This window comes from Neovison vison, chromosome 5 (genome assembly GCF_020171115.1).
Source record: "Neovison vison isolate M4711 chromosome 5, ASM_NN_V1, whole genome shotgun sequence".
Lineage (NCBI taxonomy): Eukaryota > Metazoa > Chordata > Mammalia > Carnivora > Mustelidae > Neogale > Neogale vison.
In genome coordinates, this window is record NC_058095.1 from 58091369 (window position 1) to 58112710 (window position 21342).

At 42.8% G+C, this 21342-nt stretch overlaps 1 protein-coding gene across 2 annotated transcripts in view; it reads right to left on the minus strand.

The window, feature by feature from the left end:
* Window positions 1–21342, minus strand: part of STX8 (syntaxin 8) — a 246147-nt gene that overhangs the window by 222190 nt on the left and 2615 nt on the right. For both annotated transcript variants that reach the window (XM_044249085.1, XM_044249084.1), the window contains exons 2-4: window positions 18283–18382; window positions 11059–11153; window positions 1127–1237 (exon numbers count right to left, since the gene is read on the minus strand). In XM_044249085.1, the coding sequence (XP_044105020.1) occupies window positions 1127–1237; window positions 11059–11153; window positions 18283–18382 (306 nt within the window). The remainder of the gene's footprint in view (window positions 1–1126; window positions 1238–11058; window positions 11154–18282; window positions 18383–21342) is intronic.

Sequence of the window (21342 nt, forward strand, 5' to 3'; positions counted from 1 at the left end):
CTTGACAGATGGCATTGACTCTGCCCGTGGATCCCCTGGCTCGTGTGTTCATTCCACCCACTGCTCGCCGCCAGAGAAACCCTCCCGGACTCCTGGGCTTCATCTCTCCACTGCAATGACTTAAGATTTCACTGAACTTCCCATATCTTTCGTAAGTTCTTTCTAAAAACCCTGGATCACATGCTCGCCAGAGGTCTGAGGCTGACAGGAAACTGTTTCCCTCCTCAGCTTGCCACAGGGCCATGGTCTGCAATCCTGGCTGCCTGTGGGTTTCGCCTCGGACTCTCCTTCCCCCACCCACACCCCCACTTTAATTGTCTGAGGCGGGACCTAGTAACATGTGGCCGAAGGTTAAAAAACAAAACAAAACAAAAACCATTGCCATCAGGAAGCCGTGTTATTTCTGATCAGAAACTCCACAGAAGCAAGCTCCTCTCCAGAATGAAAGCCTCATCCCTAGAGGGGAAGAGGTAGAGAAGTGTGTTTCTACTCAAAGTTCATTTCCTGCTGTGACGCTTTCCACCAAGGAGCCTGGAAGTGGGGTGTGGGGAGCAGTTCTAAAGACGTAACCATAAGGGATCGTGAACCCCAACCCTGGAAAGCTGGATGGCCTTTCTGGGTCTTCCAACAGAGCTGGGCACAGGACGGCCATCAACTGTGTTGGCGAGTAAATCACTTCCAGGCACAGAACAGGCAAGAATAAACCTGCTCCACTCCCATACCTTCATGAGCCACAGACAACAAGTCTCCCTAGGACACAGCTTTCCAAGGTGCCAGTGGGGAAAAAAAAACAAAAGAAACACCTCTCTTCCCCCACAGATGAGTACATGCCTTCAGGAGTTTAAAAGATAGCTCCCATAGGACAAAGCAAGCAAAGAATGCAAAGGACATTTGCTGACATCCGTACTCTCCCCAGTCTTCCCTCAGGATGGGATTCGGCTGAACACCCCAATGTACTACATCTAGAACATTAAAGAACACTAAACTGAAAGAAAGTGGGAGTCAAACACTCTAACAGAGCAGAATGTATTTTACTCATTGAATTAAGCCGTTCAGCACGCCAGTCTCTAATCTCTCAAATACATCTTCACCCACCACGTAGTTCCTGTAAATGAAGGCGTCCTACCTGATGAGATCTGGTTCTGCACCCTCGTTCTTAAAGGATGCCACAAGTAGTCTCTCTCGAGTTACAAGTTCATCCAACAGGTTCTGTCTTCGGTCTCCTTCAAGCTGTGTTCTGCAGGCGTCTCGTTAAGGTCCAATGGTGGGTGGATTACCTCAGTTTCCCTGTTCTGGTATTAAGGGAGCTCTCCCGGTCGGCTGTGACCATTACAGACCCTAAGCAACTGTGGCCAGAAGAGACCTGAACTGTTCTTCTCATCCTGCTCTGACCTTCAACATCGCAGATCTTCCAAGTAAAGGGCCTTGACAGAACCGAAGCAGGGTTCTGAAACAGAACCTTTCCCCCACCCTCACCCCCACCCCCGGAAATACAGCAGGTAGAAATTATCTTCCTCCCAGAGACTTACACTGAAATGATTATTCCTGTCGGCAGAGCCAACCCACTCAGGAATTCCTCGGGTTTTGGGTTATAGGAGGCAATGTTCAAAGGTGATTTCCTAGACCCTAGTACCCTAAGGTACTCTGTAAGGAAGGAAAGAGGTTCTCTATAGAGCCTTTCTTCCGTGTTAATGCCTATGAACACACCTCGAATAGCTTTTGTAACGTGCTACTCTATGTTACAGATTCGCTCTAAAAGGAGTTCCCATCAGTTCATTATTTAAACACAAGGCATGGTATTTACCTCTAAAGACAATTACAAAGAAAGAATCGGATCTCAGTGTGTTATTCTAGCAAGCGCATTAAACCAGGACTCCAAAGCCTACAGTCTCGCTTTGACCACGCTGTATGATCTTGAGTTCCGTGTTTGGATCTCCATGTCTTTATATGCAATGCCAGAAAACAGATAACCTCTAACACCTTTTCCAGCACAACTCATGAGTTATGGCTAAAAAAATAAACTGAGGCTAAATCCATAGTTTTCTGCACTAGCTTTCTTGAAGGAGGCTAAGTGAGTCCTTCTAGGCTGAGTGAGAGTGTGTCTATGTGTGTGTGTGTTTAAAAACAAAATAAAATGTTCAGAGAGAACATATCGGCCGTAAGAAGAACAACAGGAGGGGCGCCTGGGTGGCTCAGTGGGTTAAGCCGCTGCCTTAGGCTCAGGTCATGATCTCAGGGTCCTGGGATCGAGTCCCTCATTGGGCTCTCTGCTCAGCAGGGAGCCTGCTTCCTCCTCTCTCTCTCTCTGCCTGCCTCTCTGCCTACTTGTGATCTCTCTCTGTCAAATAAATAAATAAAATCTTTAAAAAAAAAAAAAAAGAAGAAGAAGAAGAACAACGGGAGAAAGCTAACCCTTCCGGTCGGAAAGGGCGTATCCGACACCAGACATAAAAAGTAAGTACAGAAATAAGCCATCTCAGCAACGATTTTTTCTGGCTTTGAGTTTGTTATTAGATGGCTTTTTGTTTTACTGGCCCTGAAAGCCCGGTAATCGAGCGTCACCCCGGCCACAATTACCTAGTGCTGGTAACAGTAAGAGTGAGTGAGCCTGATGCTTTACATTCAGAGACGCTTTTCTACTTAAGAGGAAGATGGCAAATGCTGCATGGAGGCCCAAAATATTTCCAAGAAATTGGCCAAATCAAGCAGTAGCATCGTCCTTTCCCGCAGGAGGCGTGGGACCACGGCCCAGGGAAGCTGCAATTTCTGCTGCTAATTTTGAACAGAAAGAGCTGGCTTGCTGGTAAAATCATAATAATCTTTAAAAATCCAGAAAAAAGGTCCCCGGTAACAGACAGTAGTTAGTCAAACCAAGAATCCCTAAACCAATGCAGCTACGCAGTATCAGTGGTTTCAGATGATTAAAATAAGTCAATAAGTAAATGAATGAATTCTCTGAATATTCCAGAATGCCACGCTACCCCACGGAAAATTGCTACCATTGCTCTTCCATTTCATTCTTGCCCATATGTCACTATGCCCCCAAGTACGCCATCTGGGAAACTGTAAGGTAGCAACTGCAACTAAGAAACAGCAGGCTGGGGACGCCTGGGTGGCTCAGTTGGTTAACTGGCTGCCTTTGGCTCAGGTCATGACCCCAGCATCCTGGGATAGAGTCCCACATCGGGCTCCTTGCTCCGCAGGGAGCCTGCTTCTCCCTCTGCCACTCTGTCTGCCTGTGCTCTCTCTCCCTCTCTCTCTGACAAATAATTAAATAAAATCTTTAAAAAGAAAGAAACAGCAGGCTGGGCGTTGGACTTGGCTCAGGTCATGATCTCAGGGTCATGAGATCGAGCCCTGCTTTGGGCTCCACGCTGAGTGGGGAGCCTGCTTGAGATTCTCTTTTCCTCTCCCTCAGCCCCTCCCCCTGTTCATGCGCTCTTTCTCTAAAGTAAATTTAAAAATCATAAAAAAAATAAAAGGCCAAACATCTGCCTTTTGATCAATGCCAACATCAGGAAAAAGTGTTGATGTTTCCTTTAGGGACAGACTGTCAACAGAGCAGAAGGCAAGAGAAGTTCTTCAGTGGGGAGGGAGGGGGAGGGGACAAGCTTTCAGAAGCTATGGCATGAATTATATGGGACAAAATGGGAATTTTAATTTGCAGAAACTATTAATTACATCACAGTACTAATTCGCTTTGTCCTGTGCCCTGTGCTCGGCCTGCTCTGGCAACAAAAGCTGAACCCCCATCCATTCTTAAAATCAAAGTCAGAGTACACTGGCTCAGGATTTAAAGATTTAAAAAAAAATTATAAAAGTATCATTAGAGAAAACAGAGGGGGAACTTTTTGATAATCTTGGAGTAGGAGAAATCTTACTCGTCGAGACTGAAAACGTAGAGGCCATGAAGGAAAAGACAAATCTGACTAAATAAAAACTGTAAATATCTGCAAATGATAAATTTGTAAATATCTACAAAATAAATTTATCAGTGACAAATGAAAAGAAAGGCAAAGGTGAAACGGAGCACAGAAGAAACCGTAATAGTAACAGAAAAGTATTCAGTTTTACGTTAGTCAAAGAAATGCAAACGGAAACACAGTATTATTTTCACCCATCAGTTAGGAAGCGTGACCAGGAAGTTCTGGAAAGGGCAGAGGGAGCACCCACTGATACTCCTGGTGAGAATGTAAACCAGCTCAGCCAATGGCCAGACTGCCTTCTCAATGACATAACATTCAGAAGACACATTCCTTCAGCAGGACCTTCTGCAGATACAGTCACACGTCTACACCAAGACTTCAGAGCAGAGATGTTCACGGCAGCATTGTTTATAATAGCCAAAGAGCAGAAATGTCCTGCCGTCCACTAATAAGGAATTAGCACAACCCCACAGTGGAAGGTTTTGTAGCCTAGAAGAAAAGAGTAGCAACGCTCTTTATGGACTGAAAGATAGTAATTAACGTTGCCAAGGGCTTACTAAGTACTTACATGTATTAGCTGATATGGAAACATCTCTAAAACACAGTGTTAACACAAAACAAAAGAAAAAGCAGCAGCAAAAAGTTAGAGTGGATGGTGTCTTCCCACTGCATTTAAAAAATACTCAGCAGGACACACATGTTTGTCTATCTACTCGGGAAATTTCTGGAAGGATACATAACAACTGCTTCCAAAGAGGAAGAACTGGGGATTCAGTGTGTGAGGGAATATCCTGTTCATGGAGTATCGTGTTGTATTGTGTGCCAATCATAATGCTAGTTAATAAAATTAGAAGGTGCTTTTATAATAAAAACAGGAAAGAAAGGTTTTAAAATATAGCAGACACCTGTTACAGTATCAAGCTTGTTAAGCATGAACTTTAAGTCACATCAATTTCAAGAGTGGTAAAGCGTGGTGATCGTGTTTTGTAGGTTAGCAGCTAAAGAACAGAATCACAGATGGTTATGGCTACAAGAGACCTTAGCATTCCCCTAAGCTGGCTGGGGTTCTCCTGGTTCTCCTGACTACTAGCTTGTCCCAGTGTGGTTAGTGACAATGCTGGGAGAGAGCCCAGTTCATTCTGCTTTAGGTCAGGGTTTGTCCACCACATCGGGCTGGCCTTGACCACCAAACCTTCTGTGGGCTTCTCCACCCTGGGGCTCCCAGGACTGCCCACTTAACTTTGCCACTGCTCAGCATCCTGCTAAAGTCAGTAACAAGACAAGTAATACTAATTCAGAACCTCCCCAGAGACTCCCTGCTAACCTGGGAAGACCAGACGTTTAAGCAATTAGGAATGCCCTCCTCCTTTTTTAATTTGTATTTTAATCTACTGAGAGGACACAGCATAAGGAGATGGGGGGAAGAGGGCAAAAGGAGAAATCATAGATTAACAGCCCTTCTGCATGGCGCACTTATTAGGTGGGGGTTGTGGTTAACAAGAGGTCCAAGCAGAAAATAGGGCACACAGTCAGTGGCCAGTGCTGGGACCGCCTCCTCCACCAACTGGAAGAATAACCAAGGAGAAAGGTCGGAAGACAGACAAAATCATAGTACTCCGTCATCGGCTAGGCTGGTCTTACACATAAAGACAGTGATGGGGATGTAAGGTAAGGTTGTACGAGATGGGATGCAGACTTCATACTACTAGTACTTGCTACCAAGGCACATTAGCAAAGTTTCCCTGCTGTACTCCATCAGCACTTGGATCCTAGGAGGAAGGGGAACCAAGATGCTGCTGGTCCTTCAGGATGCCCCACCCTACTCCAGCTCCTGGATTTTCTATTTAGTAGAAAGGCTTAAGGATTTTGGCAAGTCTGGGACACCTGGGTGGCTCAGATGGTTAAGCATCACCTTCGGCTCAGGTCCTGATCTCCAGGTCCTGGGATCGAGTCCCAGGTGGGGCCCCCAGCTCAGCAGGGAGCCTGTTTTTCCCTCTCCCTCTGCCTCACCCCTGCTTGTGCTCCCTCTCTCTCTCAAATGAATTAACAAAATCTTTAAAAAAAAAAAAGAATTTTGGCAAGTCCTGCTTGTGAATTCATCACTCTGGAGAAGGAAGAAGTTTGCAGACACACTTATTTTTTGGTGCCTTAACAGAAGAGTCATAAGAGGACAGTTTAAGGTCCTAGAGGCCAGACTTCTCCAGCTCACGTGCACTGCATCCTTTTTTTTTTTTAAGTTAACAAACTGCACTGAGTATTTTTCATGTACCAGACTAGGTCCTTACCTCCCTCAAAGCACTGACCACATCTTGCAAGCACTATTTCAATACTGTCATTTTCTGTGCTTTGATATAACTTCTTTACATGATGATGAACCCTGGAAGGACTACCTGTCAGTTCCCACAGTAGCAGAGATCAAAACAGTAAATAGCAGGTAATCCTCAAGGGGGGCTGACTACACGCCGAGCACACACTGAATCCTGCCAACAATCCTATAAGCCAGGGGTACTTCTACTACCCCTATATCCAGATGAAAAAACCACACACACACAAAACCCAAGGTACAAAGAGGTTAAGTAACTTGTCTGAGGTCACAAGGTTAGTAAATGTTGAAAGCTACCTTGTATGCAACACCACCCCCTCCCAGTAGGAGGGGCTGGTCCCATGAGGTGCTCTAAATTGATTCCCTGCAGCTTTTTCGTTTTCCTTTTCTTTTTTTTTGAAGATTTATTTATTTGACAGACAGAGATCACAAGTAGACAGAGAGGCAGGCAGAGAGAAAGGAAGAAGCAGGCTCCTGCTGAGCAGAGAGCCCAATGCAGGGCCTTGATCCTAGGACCCTGAGATCATGACCTGAACCAAGGGCAGAGGCTTTAACCCACTGAGCCACCCAGGTGCCCCCCCGCAGCTTTTTTTTTTTTTTTTTTAAAGATTTTATTTATTTATTTGACAGAGAGAAATCACAAGTAGATGGAGAGGCAGGCAGAGAGAGAGAGAGAGAGAGAGAGAAGCAGGCTCCCTGCTGAGCAGAGAGCCCGATGTGGGACTCGATCCCAAGACCCTGAGATCATGACCTGAGCCTAAGGCAGCGGCTTAACCCACTGAGCCACCCAGGCGCCCCACCCCCCCGCAGCTTTTTCAACAACCTGGCAATGTATGCATATTTAGTCCTCCTCTAGACAGACACAAAGGTCTAGAAAGGTGAAGTTGCTCTTTGGCCTTGAGGAAGTACCAGAGCTCATTCAATCTTAGCTCTGTCTGGTTCCAAAGCCAGGCCGTTGCCACTAGACTGCAGCAGAAATACTTCCAGACAAACTGGGGGGGGAGGGGGGTGTGATGGCAGACTTCATTGAAGTTATGCATTTTGCCAGGTATCTGAAACAACCACAACAGACAAAACTGCCATCCACCTTTACTACCCAGGGAACAAAGCAAGGAGACCTTAATGCGGAAAACTGCAAAGAAGGTCGCGAGACTACAAAGCAGAAAATCCCTACTACCTCAACACCGTCCTGTCCTCACTTTCCTCGCCATTCCAGGCACCAGTGAAAAACATCAACTACAAATTCAGTGTTTAGGAACCACCTGATGTCCCCTGGAGCCCCAGGGGCTCTCCCCAGCAGCTACCTGGCTAGCCCCCCAGCACCTGCCTTCATGCGTTTACAGTGATGGCTGCACCTATCCACCCACCTGTCTACCTATCTCTCCCCCACAAAAAGACAAAGGGGAGAAAAGTTATTTATAGCTTTTAAAAAATCATTTCTATAGGACTTTTCCCAAGACACCAAAATACCTTTTTATACTGAACCCCTCTGTAAAGAGACTTTTTTTTTTTTTTTTTAATTCTCCTTCAAGTTGTAAAGGTGCTGCCTTTGAGAACCCAACAAAAAGACGAGCTGCACATTAGGCCAATTCTAAGAATAATTTCACTTCTACCTGACATTTCACAGGCAGCCCTCCTGTGGCCCAGGACTTTTCTCAACCAGCGGGGTAATGAACAATTCCTGTCTCCAAGAAACACAGTGAATAGAAATTAATGGTATTCAGTAATTTTAAATTCTCTGGCTGCAGGACTTTGGTTTATGAATTGCAAACTAACCAATTCAAAAGCACGCGACTTTCAATTTCACTCCACATTTATTCTTGCCAGGAGAAAATACTTTTTCCAAGAAAAAGCAGTAACATCTTATGCCTTCACTCCGTGAGTTTAATTGTTTGGAAGGCATTTTCTGAGGACTTATCTTTCTGGCAAACCTTAGTGTTCTTTGGAAAACTGCACAAATGCATAAATTTACTAGGTGAAGTGCCGTAAACCTTCAACTACCCGACACAGTAAGGACATGTGGTATTCAAATATTCCCATTAAAAAAGTCACCCAACATTAATTAGGCCTCCAAAAAAAAAAAAAAAAGGATTAAACAGTCACTCTGTTGGCGATTTACAGACAAAAATTTTTCTAAGAATTAGAACATCATAAAGTATACCTAATAAACCACAGTGAACAGTGTTTAAGCTTTCTGATGATTAAGAAGGTTCTCAAGGATTTGCATTATAAATAGGATTTGTCTTGGCATCAGAGCAACATGCCCATTATTAGGGAATTCTAGTTGAAGACGTTCCAGGTGACAGATGACTGTATTATTTCTACTAAAGTAGAATTCAGTTTTTAAACAACTGGCTTTGGGGCAAGACAGCCCTGACTCTGCGTCCGCGCTCTTCCATTTCCCAGCTGTGGGGTCTGGGGCAAGTTCCTTCAGTCCTCAGATTCCTCTCCCCGGTGTAAAACTTTCCTCTGCTGCGATGTGGGATTTGTTTTCCAGCTCTACCCATGAGCTGGTATGCAAAGGTTGACCTGGGCTCTGTACCTTTTTGGTAAAGAAAATAAAGAACCACCCACAGAAGTAGCTATCCCATATGGCTTAAATCTGGAAATAGCTGGGAAGACTAAGGGCAAGGGAAGGGAAGATGTGGGGAACAGAAAGAGAATTAAAAAGAGGCCTTCATAATGCAGAAACTACCTCCTTCCCATCAAAAGAAATGGTCTCCCTGAAAACGCAGAAGACCTGAGCGCCCCCTTGGGGTAGGAGACAGGAATTCCATCTTTAGTACGGGTTGCATTTCCAGCAAGAGATCCAACTATTTGAAAAAAATCCTTAATATTTCAAAGAATGCTGTTACAGTCCAGCTGAGTTTCTGCTTTATCCTACAAAATTCTAAATTATCCACAGTCATGTCCTTAAATATTTTCATAATGTGTTTAATAACTCTGTTCTATATTTTAAAACATTTTTATATATTTTTCGTGCTTCGTTCAGCAAATTCTGAGATGACCACAAAACCAAAGTCTATGAGATTTCAAAAGATGGTCAGGTTGAAAGCACTCGGAACAAAGTCAAGGCAATTATTACGGCCACATGCTCCTCCTTAACTAATAATGAGCAGAAGTTGCTAATAGAAAAAAGTTAGAGTGCTTCATTTGTTTCTTTTTTGTCCTGTAGTTTAGCACATAAATATCATAAGGTGCATAATAATCAGTAACCCTGATGGACAGCAAATACACAGTTGCTAATATTAAATCATGAAAGGACTATTTAACATAGGTGCTTTAGGGTAACAAGAAAATGAGCGCGCGTAGCTGGACATCACTTGTGGACACTAGCCAGGCCCACTGCAAACCATCTGAGGTCGACATATTGGGACTTGTTGATTTTGATAAAATAAAAACCGTTTGATAATAGATGTGCAGGGGGTGCCTGGGTGGCTCAGTCAGTTAAGCATCTGCCTTCAGCTCAGATCATGATCTTAGAGTTCTGGGATCCCACCACCTTGGTGGGCTCCCTGCTCAGTGGGGAGTCTGCTTCTCCCTCGCCCTCTGCAGCTCTCCCCGCACACATGCACATGCTTGCTCTCACTCTCCCAAATAAATAAATAAAATCTTAAAATATGTGTGTGTGTGTGTGTGTGTGTGTATACATATATATGTGATAGATATACAGGAATAAGTAATACCAGATAGAGGTTAAAGTCACAAACTGAATGTATTAGAATATTCCAGATGTCTTAAAAATAAGCCCCCCACTGTTTACTGAAATTAAACTTTTACCTGAAACCTTAGTGTGTTAGTAACTGAGTATCTACAAACTCACGCAATTAATCTAAACAAACCTCCCTCCAGCATATGCTCCCTGGTAGCATAAAACGGTGACGCTTGGGGAAAATAATGGTTCAAACATTTTCTATTATTTTGCCAAAAAGCTAGATTCCTACACTCTCCCACTGAAAAGCAGTAATAACCATTTCTTGAGATATTCAAATCTGGCTTTTTCGCATGAACTGGTAATTTGAGGAAACGATGAGAGGATAAGAGAGGAGCACTGTGAGGCCAGTTTTCAAACCGAGATAAACTCAGGTGCAAAGGACTAGTTTAGGTAACGGGTCACAGGTGTTTTCCTCAACTGATCGGATTATGAACTTAAAAAAAAAAAAGTTTCAACACTTGACAGTGTTGGTTGGAGGTTGAAATGGGGTACAACTTGCTTCAGGCCAGGACTCCCTGCCCGCCCCTCCCCCGCCCCCAAACTCCTAAACCAGGGGCAAGTGTCTGTGCTTCTCAAAGAGTAAGAAGGCGAACGAGTCCCATCTCAATAACCTACATAAACAGGGGAAAATCCCCAAAGATGTACGATTTCTACTGCTACTGGCCTCTTGGAAAAGAACCAGTCATAACTCTGGCCACTCCAGCATCGCCACAGCTGAGGTTATGGTAGAAGGTCCCCTCCCCTGTTGACACAGAGGCTCACCATCTCCAGGGCTGTCTAGACAGGGGGCAGCATGGGGCTCGGTGCAAACACAGCCCCGGCAGAAAGCACTGGCTTCCTACAGCATAGAGGTTACACCCAAGTCACACCCAAATAAGTGAACGCCTTCAGCATATCTTGCTTTGCCAGCATATTCCCCGTGAACCACGTAACAGATCCTTAAAATAGAAATAGAGAAGATCGGCAATATTTGGAAACCCAGGTCTTCCTCAAGCTGTGGAAAAAATCTGGGTGGCCCAGATTCCTTCCTTTCTTAAAATAAGACTGCGTTTCCTCCCACTCTAGAAAAGAGGTGGAAATGTTTACATGGATACATCTGATGTGTTGACACAGCTCTTAGCAGCAGGTCCTTCAAAAGGGCGATCTTGTCCTTCAGATTCTGCAACAAAGTTCTGATGGTCACGGTAAGCTGGAAAGAAAAGAACACATCTTCAGTATGCAGGCCCGGACCTGTGGGATTTACTACAAATATCCAGTAAACACAGTCATTCCTTCAAGGGCGAGCGGGCGGAGATGTCTGACCTCCCAAGGACACCTGCAGGGCGGTAAGGCATCTGAATTTTGGTCCAGTCACCCACCGGATGCTTGTATCCATTTTCTACTGTGACCAGGCAGTAATGGGGCCATACCTGAATAGGGAAACTGCCACTTGGCCCTCACAGTCTGAATTCTGTCCTCTGAGCCTCTACCCTCCGATCCCATTTGTCTACCTTGGAGCCATGCAGGAACTTGGGTTCCCTAGTCTGCATTCACCAGCAAAAACCCCCCAGTTCCCCCGACCTTGCTTCAAATGACAAGCCATCGAGTTCCACTGTCACGGCAGCCAGTCTTGTTTAAACGCACTGGTGTATTTCAAACCCATGTAAAAGTTTTACAGCGGTGTGTTGTCCTTATAAGATGTTAACCGCACGTGACTGTTTTTCTGAGAGTGTGTGAATCTTCTTGATCATTCTACAGACCCCGAGGAAATTTTGGTTTGTGACCCTGAGTGCTGCCCTGAAGGATGGAGGGGGGTGGGAAGAGAGGCTCTCGGGAACTGAGAAATATGAAACAAAATTGCCCATGTAAATTAAATCCAGTCAGCCATGGGTGAAATCAGAGATAATGTTTTCAAAAGACACGATCACAGGTTTCATTTGCTACCTTGTTTGGAGTAGCAATTACAAACCTGCAGCGGAAAGGAAGGGGCCTCCCTCCCAAGATTAGCAGGGTCACACTAAGGAGGAAAACAGCAGGACACCAGAGGCTGGCCGAGGGCTACACACATCAAGCAGCCCTCAAACGTATCGGGCAGCCAAGAAAAGTTTAACCTTAACTATTCTAATACCTCTTGGAACCATGGAAAACCACCTAGTGTTTATGAGGAAATACCGAGGAAAGCAGATCTCCCCTCATTCAAGAAATAAAGAGCAAAACAAACAAACAAAAAAAGCAAAACACACCCTGCCACACACACACACATCCAAACTAAGAAAAGTCTACGAAACTAAAGCTCAAAATCATTAAAAAGATGAAAAGGAATGTATCCATTAAAAAAATATGATTGGGGGCGCCTGGGTAGCTCAGTGGGTTAAAGCCTCTGCCTTCAGCTCAGGTCATGATCTCAGGGTCTTGGGATCTAGCCCCGCATTGGGCTCTCTGCTCGGCGGAGAGCCTGCTTCCTCCTCTCTCTCTCTGCCTGCCTCTCTGCCTACTTGTGATCTCTCTCTCTGTCAAATAAATAAATAAAATCTTTAAAAAAAAAATACGATTGAAATCTCAATATGTTACCACAGAAAGAGAGCCATGATAATCTATTCAAAGAAAAAAAAATCAAGTCATAAAATGAAATGTCATCCATATTGAGAAAAAAAATCAATCCAGGAACTAAATACTTAAAATGCCATGGGCCATTACCCCTAAGTAGTGGGATTTTTAAAAATTTTTATAAGAAATGATTACTTTAATAATCAGGAAAAGTTTTCTATCATCATCATTTAACAGAAACTTCCCAAAGCACAGAAAAAGACAGAAAGTCTAATTTATATTTTAAGCTAACACAACCCTGGCAACAGGCACTGACAGAGATCTTGAGAAAAAAAGAAACCACATGCCAATCTCCCATAAGGATTATAAAATATAAAAGTCTCTTAAAAAGATTAGCAAAGCAAATTCAGAATGATGTTAAAATGATAGTATATCACTACCAAGAGGAATTTATCCTAGTAATTGCACAACAGTTTGATGGTAGAAAATCTAATAATAAAGCTGACAGTGTTGGTGATTAATACAATATGGGGGAGTTAACTAAAACCAAAACAAAGGGGCACTGGGGTGGCTCAGCGGGCTAAAGCCTCTGCCTTCAATTCAGGTCATTATCCCAGGGTGCTAGGATAGAGCCCCGAATCGGGCTTTCTGCTCAGCAGGGAGTCTGCTTCTCCCTCCCTCTCTCTGCCTGCCTCTCTGCCTGCTTGTGATCTCTCTCTGTTAAATAAATAAATAAAATCTTAAAAAAATATATTAAAAAAAAAACAAAACAGAAACAATAAAAACTAAGAATGGAACAGTACTGCCTTAACAACATTATTCAACTTTGGTCTAGAAATTCCAACCAATGCAATAAGACAAGTTAAAGAAATACACAGGGGCTGGAAGGAAGGAGAGGAAATTCATTATTTCCAAATGGATTAGTCTGTTTGGGAAAATTAAGTGAAGATACTGACAGATTACTAGAAACAGGATAAGAAGTCAGTAATCAACTGTAAATTTAAAAAATCAAGGGCATTTCTATGTTTAAGTAATAGGTGGGGAGACTTGTTTTTAATTATTAATTTTAAACATCATTAATAATGCCAACAAAATCTCAAAAAATATCTAGTACGATGCCCGGCACATAGTGATTGTGGAGTAAACAACTGATGGAGGAATGAGTAAAAGGAAAACACTTAATATTGTAAAAATGTAAATGTCCCCCAATTTAATCTTTAAATAAACTACATAACTATTCAAAGTCCCATCTGGAGTTCTTTTATTGGAAAAGAGGTGGTAATTGAGGCACAGTACAAAAGAACTTTAATGAAACTACGCAAAATTATTCTAAACCATGGATAAAGGGAAATATAGGAAGAAAAGGAATATGTGATGGACGGGGACTTTGACAATCAGTTCTGGAGTCTTTATAAAAACCACAATAGGAACAACAGAACAGAAGGTCCAGGAACGGTGCAGCCGCGCAAAAATTCAGTGCATGAAATACAGGATATTTCGTATCTTGGAGGGGGTAAGGTAGGGAATAATTTAGCAAATGGGAAAAAAAGTAAAATTAGATGCCCACAACATAACCAAAATAAACTTCAAATATTTTAAGGATATGTGCTTAAAAATAAAAACTGAAGGAAAGCTTAAAGATTATTTAGGTGATCAGATAAAATAGTTATCCAGTCTCTGGCTATGAAAGATGTTTATCGCCATGATCTCTCCTCTTTCTAAAAGAAGAGACCATAAATAAAAATACTGAAAATTTTGGGGTGCCTGGGTGGCTCAGTTATTAAGCGACTGCCTTCGGCTCAGGTCATGATCCCAGGGTCCTGGGATCGAGCCCCACAACGGGCTCCCTGCTTGGCGGGAAGCCTGCTTCTCCCTCTTCCACTCCCCCTGCTTGTGTTCCCTCTCTCGCTGTGTCTCTAACAAATAAATAAATAAAATCTTTTTAAAAATATTGAAAATTTCAAATCCAGTTTAAAAACAAGTACATGTCTAAAAAATGTCATTTATAAAATCAAAAGCCAAATTAAGAGAAAAAATACTGGTAACAAATATGCCAGATCAAGCTTGAATATAGTCAACATACACATAAAGAACACGGAGATTAAGAAATAACAGGTTAGGGGATCAAGCCCCACATTGGGCTCCCTGCTCAGCAGGAAGCCTGCTTCTCCCTCTCCCTCTCCTGCTTGTATTCCCCTCTCGTGGTCTCTCTCTCTCTCAAATAAATAAAAATCTTTAAAAAATAAATAAAAAAGAAATAACAGGTTAGATTAAGGACATATACCAGTAAGTCACAAAGGAAGAAATACAAGTATTCAATAAATGAAAACATGTTCATCCACATAAATAATTTTAAAAATGCATAATAATCTATTGTATAATTTTACCTCCTAACAGAATGAGAAAGATTTGTAAAAGATAATCAGAATTGATACAGACTTCTATGTACAAGATGCTTAAGATTTCATACGACCTAAATCCAGAACGTCTACACTAAGAAACTTACTCTGACGTGGGCAATGATTTAGCCACACTGAAAACTCACTTATAATTGGAAATAAACTATCCAAGAGGATGACACCAGCTAAATGAATGAGATCTAAAGGTAAAAAGTGAAACCACTGGTTTATTGTAAGAAAACAGGAATAAATGCCCTTACATCCCAGAATAGCAGAAGTTTTAAGTGAAAATGTGGAGGCATTTAAAGATCATTAGCCAACTCTGTTTAAAAAACCCAAAACTTTCACATGGCATATGATACCACGGGCAGAGCCAAACAACAAATGATAAATAAGTTACAATCTATTGCCAAGAACTAAATCTCTATATTATATAAGGAACTCTTAGAGACTAAAAAGACCAACCACCCAATAAAAAAACTGGAAAAAAGACAAGAACGTCTCAGAAAAATGTATATAAATAATGTTTAAGCATGTGAAAACGTACTTTCCTTGATTAGTAAATGAAAAATGCAAATCTGAAACTACACTGAAATACTATGTCTCACTTATCTGACCAGCAACAACTCCGGAGACTGACAACCCCATTTGTTGGCCAGCCTGTCAAGAAAGAGAAACTTGTGCTTTGCTGATCAGGGCACCAAAGGTAAGCACCCCTATGGAGGGGGAATTCAGCAACAGGTGAAAAAAACCACATACATCCTAGTTCTGAGAATTCACCCTTGTAAAACACCTCCACAAACATAAGGTGGGTGGGGGGGGAAGCATAAAGGTATTTATTGCAGCATTTTTCATAACAGCAAAAGTGTAGAAACAATCCAAACACCCATCCTTAGGTTAAATGTGCCACAGCGTATCCATGCAGGAGAGTATTATACAGCCCGAAAGAAGAACAGCAAAAATCTAAGTAAATAAATATGGAGGGATCACCACGATGTAGTATTAAGTGAAAAGAAAAAGATACACAAGAGTATCTTTTGTGTAAAAGCAAAAGAAATGAGAACACACACAAACATACAGATGCTTATTTCTGCAAAAAGTTAACATGGGAAAAATAAACCAAATTTAATGAAAATGGTTACATATAAGAAGTACTAAAAATTAGGGGCGCCTGGGGGGCTCAGTGGGTTAAGCCTCTACCTTTGGCTCAGGTCATGATCTCAGGGTCCTGGGATCGAGTTCCGCATCGGGCTCTCTGCTCAGCGGGGAGCCTGCTTCCCTTCCTCTCTCTGCCTGCCTCTCTGCCTACTTGTGATCTGTCAAATAAATAAATAAAATCTTTATTAAAAAAAACAGAAGTGCTAAAAATTAATATAATAAACTCATAATTTTATGGTCAATTAATCTCTGAAAAAGCAGGAAAGAATACCCAATGGGAAAAAATACAGTCTCCTCAGCAAACGGTGTCGGGAAAATTGGACAACAAAATGCAGAAGAAGGACACTGGACCACTCTCTTACACCACACAAAAAAATAAGCTCAAAATGGATTAAAGACTTAAATATGAGGCCTAAAACCATAAAAATCCTGGAAGAGAGCACAGGCAGTACAAACTGGCGGTAGCAATGCTTTTCGCAACACTTTTCTAGATACGTCTCCTATGGCAAGACAAATAAAAGCAAAAATAAACCACTGGGAGAACATCAAAGCAAAAAGCTTCTGCACAGCAAAGGAAACAATCAACAAAACAAAGAAGCAATCTCCTGAATGGGAGGAGATATTTGCAAAGGACATATCTGATAAGGGATTAGTATCCAAAATTTATGAAGAACTGATACAATCCAACACCCCCAAAACAAATAATCCAATTAAAACGAGCAGATGACATGAACAGACATTTCCCCAAAGAAGACATCCAGATGGCCAAGAGACACGTGAAAAGATGCTCAGTGTGACTCATCATCAGGGAAATGCAAATCAAAACTGCAAGGTATCACCTCACACCCATCAGCACAGCTAAAATCAACACAAGAAACAAAAGTGTTGGCAAGGATGAGGAGAAAAAGGAATCCTCTTGCGTTTTTGTTGGGAATGCAAACCAGTGCAGTCACTGTGGAAAACAGTATGGAGGCTCCTCAAAAAGTTAAAAATAAAACTGTCCAAAGATCCAGTAATCACCCTACTGGGTATTTACCCAAAGAATACAAAAACACAAATTCGAAGGGGTACATGCACCCCAATGTTTAGAGCAGATTTACTTACAACAGACAAGCTGTGGAGGCAGCCCAAGTGTCCACTGGTAGATGAATGGATAAAGAAGTGATACAGATACACTGGAATATTACTCAGCCATAAAAAAGGAATGAAATCTTGCCATTTGCAACATGGATGGAGCTAGAACATGAGATAAGTCAGAGAAAGACAAATACCATATGATTTCACTCACAAGTGGATTCTTAGAAACAAAACAAAGGAACAAAGGGAAAACGAAAAAGAGACAAATTAAGAAACAGACTCAATTGCAGAGAACAAACTGGTGGTTATCATAGGGCAGGTGGGCGGGGAGATGGGGGACATAAGTGATGGGGATTCAAGAGTACCCCAAAAATGAGTAAAAACAGATGCAAAGGATAGCATAAAACACAGGGGAAAAGGATCCATTTTAGTAACTTTAGAACAGAATAACCTCAGTATTATTAGTGGGATATTAGTTTTAAAAAGTTTAAAAAAATAAAGACAAATTCAAAGGTAGTGTTTGTGGCAGTACCTGTGTAGTAATCCTGAAACTGTCTTCTGTAAACAATAAAAAAGACCAAGTGGGCAAAAAGAGATCATAGTTTTTGGAAACCAAAATTTTGACTGCTGGAAAAGAAAAATACAAATTTGGAATGGGGAAGGTTGGAAAGAGACATGGTATTGGACTGGGATCAAAGGTGCTAGAATGAACTCATGAGCGTCTAAAAAATAGATTTCCTAGTCAAACCCTGCCACTGTTTGTGTAGCACCTGTAAGGTATTTACATTTTTATGCGTAAAATGTAAAAAAAAAAAAAAAAAAAAAAAAAAAAAGGTTATTATCCTTTTGGCAAGAACAGATCTTCTAAGAGGTGAAGACGTCACCTCTTGTCCTGCAAAGCCTGGGAGATTCATTGTCTGGGGTTTGAACTAGACTATGAAATTGTCAGATACTTGTAAGGGGAAGTAGGAGACATTAAACAAGTGTCACACTTCATTTAGTCTCAGTCGTAACGAGTACCTGATTGGTTATAATGTCAATTCCACTGTCTCACTCACACACACGCGCGCGCACACACAGAACCTCAGCAGGAGGAGGGTTTTCAGACCTCCAAGCTCAAACAAATCACTTCATGTACTAACTCTCTCCTGGTCTTACCCTGATTGTATTTTCACCATTTCTTTCATACTGATTTTGCTGTTGGATTTTCTCGGCAATCTCTTGCGCAATTTGGCAGGTAGAATCGTATGTGGAGAACCTGCATCAAAGTCGTAAAGGGAGAAGAAGGTTTAAGGTTCTTTAAAAGAAGACGTCCATGTTATCTGCATTTCAGTTTTATTAATTCTAGCCACGGATTCAAACAGGAGGGGAGGGTAGTAATAGCGACAGTCATAGGGACGCGTGTTGCTATTACAGTAAGTACAATGTGCTGGGCTCTATCCTGAATGCTTCTTTCGTAATAATTCACTTAATCCACACAAAAACACAAGGAGACAGGTCCCACTACCATCTCCACCTTCCAAGGCAGAAAATCAGGCACAAAGAGGTTGAGAGACTTGCCCAGGTGGTACCCCAGCTGTAAACCAAAGCTGTCCAGCCCTGAGCCTCTGCTCCTAACCACCTCGCCATTCTGTCCATGGCAATGTGCCTGAATCCATTCACTTCCAGAACATTCGGCAAATGTTTATGGAGGACCTCCTCTTGCCAAGCACTGCTACGGGCCCTGGAGGTCAGAGCAGTGACAAAACAGACAAGGTCCCTTGCTCAAGATGCTTAGTGAAGGGAGAAAAAGCAGAGGATAAACACGTAGTATATCAAGCACTGAGAAGAAAAATAAGGCAGGATAAGAGAACAGAGAGTTTCAGGCAAGGTGAGGAAGGAGCCAGTAGGGGAAGAACTTTACAAAACAGGCACAGGAAGTACTATTTATCCTACAACAAAATGCTCTGGGGACAATGGGAAACACACACTCCTGACATCTAAACTTACGAGAACTCTCTCAGAGCATTTGCTGAGTTTCTATTTTGTATTCATAGCGTTTGAGGCTTTGGAAAATTCACAATGAATTCCCAGTTGTCTCTTATTTTGCCCTTTTGTGACAAAATACTGTCAAACATTTTTTAAAAAATATTTGTGGAGAGAGAGTCAGAGGCAATATTAAATAAATGTGACCAAATCACATTCCTATCTGTTTCACAGAGAAAAGCTAGGTGCGTGCACACACTGCGTCTCCCCTACTAGGTGGTCTGCTCCGTACAACCAACCTATTTCCCAGCACTGTCCCAGCACCAAATACTGAAAACTGCTACTTGTCCTAATGTCTCCATTTCTGCTTGAAAAAGTAAATGATCCATTTCTCAAAATCTCTGAACTCCCACACAGTATTCATACACTGAGGCAACTTGGCAAATGTGTTTTTCAGTGATGGAAAAAACAATCTCCAATGGCTTCCCTTGGCAATCTTACTACAGTAATTCCAGCAGTGGGGGACAGTCGAGCCCTTGATCTGGGCCAGGTCCTGGGTGAAAAATGTTACATTCTGAACTTCACATGCCAAGAAGCACGATCTTTAGCAACTCCCCACTACACGCTAAAGCAGCCTCATGCAAATATTCACGGTTAAGTGTGTGTATGTTCACGAATACAAAAAACAGCAGGTGATACAACACATAATTAAGAAAATAGGAGGAAGGGGTGCCTGGGTGCTCAGTCGGTTAAGTGTCTGACTATTGATTTCGGCTCAGGTCATGATCTCAAGGTCGTGAGATCACACCCCAGGTCCGGCTCTGGGCTGAGCACAGAGCTTGCTTGAGATTCTCTCTCCCTCTCCCTCTGCCCCTTCCACCAATCCAAAAAAAAAAGAAAGAAAGAAAGAAAACAGGAGGGAAGCTGGTAAGGAAACTGGTCCTGGCTCCAGCTCTGCCACATCTTCCCTTCTCGCCGCCCATACCATCCTCTCTGAAAAGAGAAGCTTAGGTCTGGCTCTGCGGCCCCATACCACACCTATGAAAATCAGTAATAAGGTGTGATACAGCAGCTCCTTCCAAATGAAGACCCGAAACGAGAGTAACTGGTGGCCTAGGGCACTCAGACTTGACCAGGCCGGGCCAAAAGGGTACATCATGGGCTGAACTACAAGGCTGAAGCAGGAGGGAGGGGCACATCCTTGACTTAGCAAAAGGCCCAAGGAGCAAGCAAGGGTGAAAGGAAGGAAATGGAAGGACATGTGCCTGGTGCATTTGGCTGAGCGCAGATTCGACATCAAAGGGCACAGATGCATGGAAGCTAGTTTCTGCAGAGCCCTGAACACCAGAGTAATCAGTTGAGACTTCTGAAAGAGGGCTTTGGAGCTGTAGGGGACCCTTTCACACATCAAGTGAGCCCCTGAAGAGGTTCTGTGAAATGCAGAAGGCCAAAACCCCAGATAACTCGCTCCCACTCCTCACCTTCCCACGTTGGCTTTGGAGAGCAATGGTCCTAAAACTTTGCTAGGGCTGGACTCACAGGGGAATCTTCAAACAACAACATCACAGCCAAGTCCTGGCCCCGAGCCCCACGCGTTCTGCTTGAACTTGAATGGGGCTCGACCTGGACATGAGGAATTGTGAAAGCTCCCCTGGGTCTTCCGATCTGTACCTAGAGGTCATGGGCAGCCTCACCACGGTGTCAAGCATACAAGTGCCTAAGGTACTAGTTCAGGAATCTGCGTTCGGTTGCAAAAATGGCTAGGCACGAGAGAGATGTGGGCGGGAGACAGGAAGACTTTTCCAGCTCTCCAATTCTAGAACGGGTCACCAGTATCTACTGCCTGCGAGGCACAGGGCTAAAAGGATCGGACCACAACATGAACAGATTGCATAAAATTTAAGAGAAAAACCAAAGGCTTAATTATCTGATAGGAGGAGTGAAGAGAAAGGGGATGATTGGAGCTTCCAGGCCTGGGTGACTCAGAGGATGGTGATGCCAAAAGGCAGAGACAACGAATCCACAAAGAGGAGCAAAGAGAAGTTTCCAGACCATGGACTGAGCTCCTGTTCTGCCACAAAAACACTTAACGCACAGTTAAATTCATATATGTAATGAGATTTACTCAGGGAAAAAAAATCTCAGGGGGGAGAAAGATGTGGATGATAAAGTATGGGGGAATACTGGTAATTACAAGAATCCAGTGATGAGTATAAAGGGGTTATATTATACATTACACAGGGTCATAGTATG